Raw genomic sequence first — 11,874 nt, 5'->3', positions numbered from 1 at the left:
AAAATAAATTGCAAATAGGAGAAAGTAATAGAGTCCCAGACTGAGCCCCTTCCTTCCTCTCCCCCTCGTCCCCCTCTCCATCCCCCCCATCTTACCTCCTTCCCTTTCCCACAGCACCTGTATATATGTATATATGTTTGTACATATTTACTACTCTATTTATTTTACTTGTACATATCTATTCTATTTATTTTATTTTGTTAGTATGTTTGGTTTTGTTCTCTGTCTCCCCCTTTTAGACTGTGAGCCCAATGTTGGGTAGGGACTGTCTCTATATGTTGCCAATTTGTACTTCCCAAGCGCTTAGCACAGTGCTCTGCACATAGTAAGCGCTCAATAAATACGATTGATGATGATGATGAACCCATGACCTCTGACTCCAAAGCCCATGCTTTTTCCACTGGCCACACTGCTCCTTTAGTAGGCATGATCACTATCCTCAAGGATCTCACAATCTAGTGGAGACAAACACTAAAATAAACTGCAGATAGGAGAAAGTAATAGAGTATAAATATATATATTAATAAGAATTATTATGAGGGATTGTGAGTAATTAAGTGGTGTTGAAATGACCGTTGAGGGGAACACAGGGTGGAGAGGTGAGAGGTTAAGTAGGGAAGGTCTCCCAGAGGAGATGTGCTTTCCAAAGTGGTTTGAAGGGTGGAGGGCGGTGACTGGCTGTGAAAGGGGAGGGAGTTTCATTTTAGTCCCGTTACTTGGTCAGTTTTACTTGACTGATCTAAGCACCAGCAGATGCTTCTACGTGTATCCCCACTCCTGAATTCATGGGCCCTGCTGAATGATCCAGAGGAGGAATCAGTCAGTCAGGCCATTGTATTTATTGAACGCTTACTGTGTATAGAGCACTGTACTAAGTGCTAGGGAGAGAAGCAGCGTGGCTCAGTGGAAAGAGCCCGGGCTTTGGAGTCAGAGATCATGGGTTCAAATCCCAGCTCCACCAATTGTCAGCTGTGTGACTTTGGGCAAGTCACTTCGCTTCTCTGGGCCTCAGTTCCCTCATCTGTAAAATGGGGATTAAGACTGTGAGCCCCGTGTGGGACAACCTGATCATCTTGTATCCCCCCAGCACTTAGAACAGTGCTTTGCACATAGTAAGCGCTTAAGCAGCGTGGCTCAGTGGAAAGAGCACAGGCTTTGGAGTCAGAGGTCATGGGTTCGAATCCCGGCTCCGCCACATGTCTGCTGTGTGACCTTGGGCAAGTCACTTAACTTCTCTGAGCCTCAGTTACCTCATCTGTAAAATGGGGATTAAGACTGTGAGCCCCACGTGGGACAACCTGATCACCTTGTATTTCCCCAGCGCTTAGAACAGTGCTTTGCACATAGTAAGTGCTTAACAAATGCCATCATTATTATTATTATTATTAACAAATACCATCATCATCATTATTATTATTATTACTACAATATAACAAGAATCAGACACGTTCCCTGCCCACAACAAGCTTACAGTCTAGGGGAAGGGAGGGAGGGAGAAGCAGGCCCTTGGGGTATTTGAGGAGGTGGGGGATGTCCAGACAGGCAGCCACATTCCACACTGTGAGCCCACTGCTGGGTAGGGACTGTCTCTATATGTTGCCAATTTGTACTTCCCAAGCGCTTAGTACAGTGCTCTGCACATAGTAAGCGCTCAATAAATACGATTGATGATGATGTCGGACAGCCAAGGGGGTCTGGGGGTGGTGTGGGGAGGTCGGGGGGAGATTCCTTACTTGTATATTCAGCTCACAAGCTCAGCCTAAACATTTTCAGTGCTCTGGAGGTTGCTGGTCTCCACTGGTTCGGATGACAACATGCTGGAAATGAAAAGGTAAACTAAGATTTTACTGACAAAACAAAAATCTCAATGGCCGTGTTTACATAATGCTTTATTTCATTAAAAAAAACCTTTTACTTCAGACTTTACTAACTTGATTATTAGTGAAGTTTCTGTTTTTAAATTACACAGGCACAAACTTTTTGACATGTAAAACTCCCGGTGACACTTTTTAAAATCATGGAAAAGGGAAGCTAATAAAACATTGTCTGCAAATCTTGGCCTTCATTTTTAATAAGCAAACCCCCAACAGCTACATTTCCTGTGAAATGTAGCTGAATGACAGGCTGGAGCTCTGCATTTGTCACTGATTAACTATATTTTAGGCAGGTTTTTTTTCTTTCCACTGATGCATTCTTCAAATGAGACAGTAAAATAGATATGAAAAGCAGTCCGAATTTCAATCTGTTTCACTCGTTTGCCCACTCTTTCAACGCCACAGCATCATTTATAGTCCATAATCTTACGAATGACTTTAGTCGTTTTCTGAAAAGAAAAAAATTACAATTACTGCAATTTTTAAAACAAAAGTACACTAATGGTTAAAACAATACTAGGGATTACAACATCAAAATACTACTGAATCAGTCATTTCTTTGGAATCATAAAGGAAATATTTAGGCACAATAAATCCTAAATGTGATGAAAGGATTAACCCAGAGAACGAAATAGCTTTGGCCATCCACAATCAAGTGCCACAAGTATGTTTTTACCAAAGAGATAAAGTATTAAATCCTACTTCATTGCTATTGCACAGCATGATTTATCACAGTACCACCTATTATCTCAAGGCTGATTTTATACATTACAGAACCTCACTTGCCAGGTAGAAGAGTTAAGACTTTTTATAAGAAATCACAATTTTTACTACTTGGGAGTTACAGGCTTTATAACATAAGCACACAGAAGCTGTCACATTTTCTGCCATCTATCATACACAACTTTTATATATTAGGCTTTTATGGTTTTACTTTCCTTTCCAAAAAGGATTAAATTTTGGAACGTACCGAGCTCCAAATGAATCTCTGAGAGCTCATACATAATTAGTTCCCATCAATTTCTCCCTAGAAAATTTCCTGTCAAGATTATTTATGATCACTGAAAGGGGGCCTACATTTGTTGCACTGCTAAGACCTTCTTCGGTTTGATATTTCAGAAGAGGTTCCAGGGAAACATCATAAAGTTAGCAGAAGCTGACATCATTTCACAGGACACATCATTCAAGGGTGGAATAGTTTTCTGTCAACTTGCATTTTGGTATTTCTCATCTTAAAAAAATCAAGTGTTAATAACTACACACCTTCCGTTATTTAAATCTGGTGACTATTAGGAGGAGCAACTGAGGTGTGCTAACAATATTCCAGAATAGCCTGGGGCAGGCACTGGCAAACCAGAGAGTGAGAAGCAGCATGGCCTAGTGGAAAGACCAGTGGAAGTCAGAGGGTGTGGGTTCTAATCCCGACTCTGCCAATGTCTTCTCCGGCCCTCAGTTACCTCATCTGTAAAATGGGGATTAAGATTGTGAGCCCCATGTGGGACAGGGACTGCGTCCACCTTGACTACCTGTATCTACCCCACCGCTGAGAATAATGCTTGGCATATAGTAAGCATGTAATAAATGCCACAATTATTATTATTATTATTACTGGTACATCATTCTGCTTGGCCCCTGCTACTCTGGCCATCATCATCAATCGTATTTATTGAGCGCTTACTGTGTGCAGAGCACTGTACTAAGCGCTTGGGAAGTACAAACTGGCAACATATAGAGACAGTCCCTACCCAACAGTGGGCTCACACGCATCTACTCAGACGCTGGCATGGCCCCTGCTATTTTTTTTTTCCCTATTTTTCTGGGTCTTTGCTCAGGTGAATGACGGGGTGGTGAGTTTGGAATTCAGAGCACCAGGCTTAGAAGCTAAAAAGTGCCACTTGCCAGAAGTTGAGAAGCAGCATGGCCTAGTGATAGAGCTGGGAGTCAGAAGACCTGGGCTCTAATCCACCACTTGCCTGCTGTGTGCCCTTGGTCAAGTCACTTAACTTCTCTGGGCCCCAGTTACCTCATTTGGAAAGTGGGGATTATGAGTGTGAGCCCTATGTGGGCATGGGCTGTGCCAAACCTGATTAGCTTCTATCTACCCCAAGGCTTAGAACAGGCCTGGCACATAGTAGCTATTTAGCACATACCCTAAAAAAAAGTCAAACCAATACTCAGGCCAAAAGAGGAGCGTTATTTAAAAGTTGCCACTTGCCAACTGCCGCATACAATCCGACCCCAACTTTGGCCTCCTCTTATCTTTGCCCCTTAGGGGAAATTACCCAATTCCTGCCCAAAAGTAATGGGACAATTATAATCTGTAATTCCATTTTGCCCAAACTCTTTCATTTTTAGAATTTTACATGTACATTCATTTTCAAGGACTATACCGAGCAGTTAATTTAAACCTTTAGTAAGATGACTGCTTGAAATGACAATTTTAAAAATTTCCCATATAAAGTTCTTATTAAGAGGCCAGCAAGTTTTTATATGAGCTTTGCCCGGAGTTGTTTCAATTGACCATAACAAAGTGTTTCAGCCAATCTGGAGAAACTATTTTTATGTTAATTTATTGAAAAACCCTTCTCCTTTAATCACGTTGGAAAGTTTCATTATCATCTTAAAAAAAAAATTTCAGCATGATTATTCTGACCTTTTCATATTTACCAACTCCTCAAGTTCTTTGGATTTGTGAGCTGCTTTCTTTAAGATTTCTCCAGGAACATCGGCCAGTTTGGCTACATTTAGCCCGTAACTCCTTGCAGCAACTCCTCTAGTTATTTGATAGAGAAAAGTGACAAATTCAGGGGTTTGCTCATCTTCAGATCCTACAGGATAAAAAGAACAAAAACTCCAGGAAATGAGAATTAGCCAAACCCAGTCCTGAGTTTTAAATGAGTCAAATTAAAAACCAAGACACTGAAGTTGCCTTTAAGATTTGCATCCGGAAGAAAACAAAATCATAGCTGTTTATTACACATTCTGGGATTTCAAATGCTGTAAAAGGGTGAAATATTGTTTTTTTTTTCTTTGTGTGAGAACACCTTTTCCCTACTTATTATAAGAATGATATCGTGGTGAGCAGGGAACGTGTCTACCAACTCTGTTATACTGTACTCACCCAAGCACTTAGTACAATGCTCTGCACACAGTAAGTGCTCAATAAATACCACTGACGATGAAGAATAAATAACTCACAACAAAACTAAATGCCACTCAGCTTCAGGGAGGCATTATCACCAGCATTAGGAGATAATCGTTTCCAAGATGCTAGGTGCGTTGGTACACTGTCAAACTCATCTGATCAGATTCAGGTCGCCCTCTGATTTTGAACTCGGTGGCTTGGGCAATTCTGGTCAAGAGTGAACCCAGGCTAAACTAGTAGTTGTCGTAGTACTAGTAACAGAAGTAGCAGCAATCGAGCAATCATATTTATTGAGTGCTTACTGTATGCAGAGCATTGTATCAAGCTCTTGGGAGAGTACAATAAAATAGAGTTAGTAGGCACGTTCCCTGCCCACAACCTTACAGTCTAGAGGAGGACACATACATAAATATAAATAATTATGGATACGTACTTAAGTGACATAAGGTTGAGGGAGGACTGAATAGAACAGTGCTTTGCACATAGTAAGCGCTTAATAAATGCCATTATTATTATTAAAAAAAAATAACGGTGCAAATCCAAATGCAAAGGTGATCTTTACTGAGTGCAAAGCATTACAAAAAGGGCTCTGGAAAGCACCACAGAAGCAAAACACTTTCTCCGTGTCCACAAAGAGTTTACAGTGTAACAGCCAAGTTCATGAATCACTTCTGGAGCTGACTGCTTCTTATGCTTCGTTGCCTTGTGGGCTGCTGGAGCTTCAACTCTCAGCAATCCCCTGGGCAACTACAAATGATTATTACAGCCTCTTGGAGGTGGACCCTGCAGTCATTTCTCTGATTTACCTCAGCAGATTAATTTTGGCATGGACTGAGACTGGGAAATGGTGGAAGGGTATTCAAGACTCTAGTCTGAGATGTCTAGCATAAAAAGATGTTTCTTTTAACGAGAACTGAAAAGTAATTAACCTAAACATGCAAATTATAAAAGTGTAAATATATCAGCCAGGTATCAAGTGAAGATCTACGGGCCAGTTAGTCATAACTCTGATCTCATTTTGGTTCCCTAAAAATGAGTGGTTTTATTGATTAGACATACTTTTAAATATTAGTAAATTATACCTCTTTCACTAAAAATGGACTTTTATTCTTCTATCTGTTCTTTCAGTTTTTCTTTTCTTCTCTTCCTGAGTTCTTTTTGTCTCCCTTGCCAACCTCTTCTCCCTCTAGAACCCCTCAACACTTCTATTGGTTTAATCTCCCATCTCGCCATCCATCCTTTGGTTTTCCTTTCTCTACATTTTTCTCTCACCACCCTTACCTTCTCTCTGTGTCTCTCTTTTTGTGTCTCTCCTCAATTTCCCATTTCATTCTCCTTCTTGACTGCCCCTTGATTTTACTTTCTGTTATGCCAGGTGCCAGTCATTCTTTGCCCTGCTGGGTCTCTCTTCTGTTCTAATTAATTGTCTTGCAGTCTTCCTGACACATTATATCCCTCTCCCAAATAGCTTCTGTCCTTTTCCTGATTTTATCCTTTACGGACACTCGGCATCCTTTCTTTCCCTTTTACCTCATTAGAATGCAAGATCTTTGGGGACAGGGAATGTGTCTTGTGTTCCTGTTGTTCTTCCCAAGCCCTTAGTACAGTGCATTGCACTCAGAACGTGCTCAATATTATCATTATTATGATGATGATTACGAATAATCAAATTTATTGAGCACTTGCTGTGTGTAAAGCACTTTACTAAGTGCTTGGGAGAGTACGATAGAACATCAGACACATTCCCTGCCCACAAGGAGCTCACAGTCTAGAGGGGGAGACAGACATTAACACAAATAAACAGATAACAGACATATACATAGGTGCTGTGGGGAAGGGAGGGAAGATGAATGAAGGAGCAAGGATGAATGGTGCAGACGGGAGTGGGAGGAGAGGAGGGCTCAGTCAGGGAAGGCTTTCCTGGAGGAGATGAGCCTTCAATAAGGCTTTGAAGTGGGGGAGAGCAATTATCTGTCTGGTATGAGGAGGGAGGGAGTTCCAGGCCAGAGGTACGATATGGGTGATGTGGGCGACAGGGTGGCCCCGAGACATATGAGATGGAGGTACAGTTGTAAGAAGGTTAGCACCAGAGGAACTAATTGTGTGGGCTGGGTTGTATTAGGAGAGCTGTGAGGTGAGGTAGGAGGGGACAAGGTGGTTAAGTGCTTTAAAGTCAATGGTGAGGAGTTTTTGCTTGATAAGGACGTGGATGGGCAACCACTGGAGTTTCTTGAGGAGTGGGGAAACATGATCTGACCATTTTTGAAGGAAAATGATTCAGGCAGCAGAATGGAGTACAGACTGGAGTGGATACAATACTACAATATTACTACTGCTACTACTACCACCGCCCCCTATTTGTTTTCTGTCCCTTCTTCTCTTTGCTCTCTCCCATCATTATGATTTTTATTACTATCATTTGGTATTTGTTAAGCACTTACTGTGTTTCAGCCACTGTACTAAGAGCTAGGGTAGATCGAAGTTAATCAGGTTGGACAGAGTCCCTGTCCCCCATGGGGCTCAGAGTCTAAGAAGGAGGGAGTAGGATTTAATCGCCATTTTACAGTTGAGGAAACCGAGGCACAAAGGTGCTGCCCAAGGTCACAGAGCAAGAAAGTGGCAGAGCCAGGATTAGAAGCCAGGTCCTGCCTCCCAGCCTGTGCTCTTTCCACAATGCTACACTGCGTCTCACTTGATTATTATTCAAATGTATACTTGTCTTTACCTCAACTAACAATGAGGCAAAGGTTAATGCTCGAAATGTACATACCTGGTCTCTCTTCACACTCTTCTTCATTAACCAGAAAGCCCATGTGATAGTTTCCTACTTCCTGTGGATAACTTTTCTCTAGTTCACACACTGGTGGATAATGGGTGACAAACAGGGTCAGTGATGTCACCTAGAAAAACAAAATACACAAACACTGTATACATCCTTAATCTTGTGAGCCTCATAAATCCCTTGTCAGAATGATCAGGGAGCTAGAGAAGCTTCCATATGAGGACAGAATGAAAAGATTATGATTCAGGATTGGGGAGATAAGATTGAAAGAGTCATGGAGTTCTACAAATTCATGAAGGATGGGGACTGAGGAGAAAAATGGAATTTTGTTCACCACAAATAAAACATTTCTCTCTAGTATATGGTGAGCTTATGGAATTCACTTCCACAAGAAGCTGTAAACACTGAAAGTATAAGCAGATTCAAGGAGGGTTTGGATAAATTTCTTAGCAAGTAGTTTCTAGGGGGGAAAGTTGGGGATGTAAATGAAAAAGTTCCAGATACTGGATGATACCCTTCACACAGTTCCTCCCAGAACGCCGTGACCACCACGGGACGTGCCGAGACAATATACTGGCATAGATGGACTCAGTTAAGGAATGGAGTCTGTCAGAAGAAACTGTTGAACTAAAATACTAGAAACTTAAAATGGCATTCACTTCATTAGAATTCAGGGCACTGTCCTCTTTCTAGTAAAAACTGCATATAGTCATTGAGATCATTTAAAGCCATCTTAAATCTTGCAAATTCAAAACACTTTGAATCATTCTACGTAAGGCATAACCACCAACTTTCCAATGAGAAAACTTTTCCTTCTGTCGGATTCATAATGCCCTTAAGATCTCTAATTTTAAGAATAGTGTCTAGAAGATTTAATTATGGGTATTGTACAGTAAAAAAATGCTCAAGGTCAAAATTAGAGGCAGTCAGTCCAAAATGGAAATTCACAGAGGCATATTTTTTTCCTGGAAATACCTCAGTTCAAATGACTTTTTGAAATAATGTCATGGCAATGGTGATAATGGGCATTTACCTACCAACTTAACTCCTAATTAGTCATCTAATCTTAAGGCCAGAACAATGTTCAATCCATCAATGGTATTTACTGAGAGCTTACTGTGCACAGAGCACTATTCTAAGAGCTAGAGAGAATGCAACAGAGTTGGTAGACATATTCTCTGCCCACAAGGATAAACCCTATATAAATGTTGAGAAAACTGGCAAAAAAAAAATGGAATTGCCTGGAAAAATGTTGCAAAATTTAAGCAAAAAGTAATGTAAGCAAAAAGACCCATGAACTTGACTGCAATATCAATCATCCAATTAATGGTATGTATTGAGCACTACTATTTGCACAGTACAATGTGTACTTAGTGCTTGAGAGAGAACAATACAACAGAGTTGGTAGACACGATTCCTTCCCTCAAGGAGCTTACAACACCACTGCATATTTTTTTTTTGGTAAAGCACACACTATAGATCAGCACCTTCCTAATTTACACATCGTTTAGATGTCACATAAAACTATTTGATAATTAAATATAGCTGGATTCCGAAATTTGGGGGCTTCCTTCTGCAGGCAAAGCCCCAGAACCCCACAAACAGAGCTCAAAACTGCAGCAAGGCCTCAAAAAAAAGGACACAGTCAAGAACAACCATGAGTTATGAATTCTTGTACAGTTCCTTCTTGATTATTGTGGAGAGGATTATTCAGTTTGTGGATTTTAAAGTCGTGACCGTCTAGACATTCTGCCCCCAGCTGTGATCTTCTCCTATTTCACAACAGCATTAGGCCATCAAGTCAGTGGCCCTCATTGCATTACCCGGGCAAATTCTAGGACAACATTTCCCACTGGCAGGCTGAAGCCAAATTCCCCTTACCTGTTTTGGTATTATTAGCATCACTTCTCCCCTCTCTTACTGTAGATAATTAAGAGTTGCCAGAATATAATTTTAGATAAACCGTGAGTCTTACAGTAAATTATGAAAAAGAATGGAATGATGGCCTTACCCTAAAAGATTTTGTCACAGACTTTGGGTGCAATTCAGGGTTTGTCTCCTTTGCAAGTATTTCTAAGGGTGTGCACAACACTTACATCTCTGATGAAATATTCAAGCGTAGCATAAGCAATGGCAATCCCATCATGTGTGCTTGTTCCTCTTCCCAGTTCATCCAAAATGACTAAGGATTGGGATGTTGCTTTTTTAATGATTTCTGCTGTGTCTGTCAGTTCTTCCATAAACGTACTCCGCCCCTCGTATATATTATCTGCAGCTCCCATCCTATAAACAGGACAAAAGAGAGAATAAAATACATGATCAATTTGAAGTCTGCTCAACACTGTACTCTTCCTACATGCTCAGTATGGTGCCCTGCACAGAGTAGGCTGTCTGAGCTGTTTCTGGCTGGACTCCCTGATAAAGCAAGACCACTGAGGAGCCACCAACTCTGCTGTATTGTACTCTCCAAGTGCTTAGTATAGAGTTCTGCACAAAGTAAGTGCTCAATAAATACCATTCACTGATAGATTGATAGGAAGAAGCAGAGCAGCAGCAGCAGCAGCCAGAATATATGAGAAGTAAAATTGCTTCTGCCAAAAGCACAAACGATGCAGTTTTGGTGGTGTGAGGGAGTACTTAAGGTGACCGCAGGAAAAGATTTTCTAGAGGTTGAAAATCTCTGCCAAATGTAAGGCTAAAAATGATACAGACAAGCTCAGAAGCCAAAAAATGGTCACCATAATCTGCCTGAGTGACATTTTCAAACAGGAGCCATGAAAAAGGATCTGCTTTTCTTCTCACTTTAAACCTCCCCTCAAGAACCCTCATTATGGCTATCCTTCTGGCCAAAGAAAGTTGAGTATGGCTTTCAGTGCTTGTTTCCAGAAATTAATCAAAGTAGCCCAAATGACTCTCTTCCACTCTATCTTGAACATACTGCTTTAAAATAACACGGGCTTAAGTCACTCAAACCGTAGTAGCCATTTTGCCACCACACCTCTCCCTCTACCTGGCCTATCCCTTTGGTTATCTGTCATATTACTACTTCGGGTACCAAACATCTTGGAAACATTCTCAATTTGGTGATACGTAAAAGCCTATTTCACATTTGAGTTAGAAAACTGAGGTATATTTGTAGGAGTTAGGAAAAATGAGTTCCCCACTTATTTCTATTGGCCTTAGGTAGCACATTAAGCTTCTCTATCAGTTTTCTGTTGCTAAAAACTAAGCTGCCACTGTGGGTAGGAGGAGGATAAAAGACAAATTTCTGTTCTGTGCAGGAAGACTAGTATGAGAAGGGAAAAGAATACTGGCCTCTTGTTATGTAACCTGATGAATGGTTAATACTTGCTTTGACATACAGATCTAAGTACTATAGAAATTCTAAGCAGCAGAGCTATTTCATTTGTCTAATAGGCAGTTTTGCAATTCCACGCTTTCCAATTAACTGCACATTTAAAAGCAGCACCTGTCAATCTCTACTGTTGCTCATAGGCACAATTTACTCGAAATATTTATTAGTTCCTACATGTCCGGTGAGCACCACCATGATTACTTCTAGACATAACCGGGAATGTCCTGAAAAAAGAGCTGTGCAGTGTCATGACTTTTAAGATGAGAGGCAATTAATTTGTTCCAGAAGACAGAGTCCTAATCGTGACAACAGAAATCACATGAGCTCTTTCCAAGGTCATGATTCACCCATGTCTTTCGAGAGGAAGTAAAGAGCACTGACTTACTTCTAAGTGGTTCCTCAAATACAATGAGAGGTGGATGGCATAAGCTTAGAATTGTTGGATTTGAATAGCACTAGCAGGAGACATTGTGCTTTTCTGGGATTTTGTTTGTTGGGGAAAAGCTTGTGGAGACCCCCACAGTTAGTTTACTTTTAGGAGAGTCTCACTGTCAAGAAAGAGACTGGGAAGAAATAGGAAAAAATATTTTCTATTTTAGTCTAATAGCTAGTGCCTTAACCAATCCTGAATTTTTGCTTTTTATTGATGGGCAAATCAAAAGTTAAATCTTGAACAAACACCTTCAGAGCAGGTCAAGCAGACTGAGGCCGGAATAGT

General features: G+C 40.8%; 1 protein-coding gene across 1 annotated transcript in view; it reads right to left on the bottom strand.

Moving 5' to 3' along the window:
* Positions 1-1,868: 1,868 nt before the first annotated feature.
* The window catches only part of MSH3 (mutS homolog 3), a 132,018-nt gene continuing 122,012 nt past the window's right edge, over positions 1,869-11,874 (bottom strand). The window contains exons 21-24 of the mRNA XM_038765562.1: positions 9,898-10,084; positions 7,790-7,919; positions 4,528-4,702; positions 1,869-2,323 (exon numbers count right to left, since the gene is read on the bottom strand). Coding sequence (XP_038621490.1) covers positions 2,248-2,323; positions 4,528-4,702; positions 7,790-7,919; positions 9,898-10,084 — 568 coding nt within the window. The 3' untranslated portion in view covers positions 1,869-2,247. The remainder of the gene's footprint in view (positions 2,324-4,527; positions 4,703-7,789; positions 7,920-9,897; positions 10,085-11,874) is intronic.

Source organism: Tachyglossus aculeatus, chromosome 23, assembly GCF_015852505.1.
Source record: "Tachyglossus aculeatus isolate mTacAcu1 chromosome 23, mTacAcu1.pri, whole genome shotgun sequence".
In the NCBI taxonomy this organism is placed as follows: Eukaryota; Metazoa; Chordata; class Mammalia; order Monotremata; family Tachyglossidae; genus Tachyglossus; species Tachyglossus aculeatus.
Note: the sequence above shows the minus strand (reverse complement) of the source record. Positions and strands in the feature narration are given on the sequence as shown.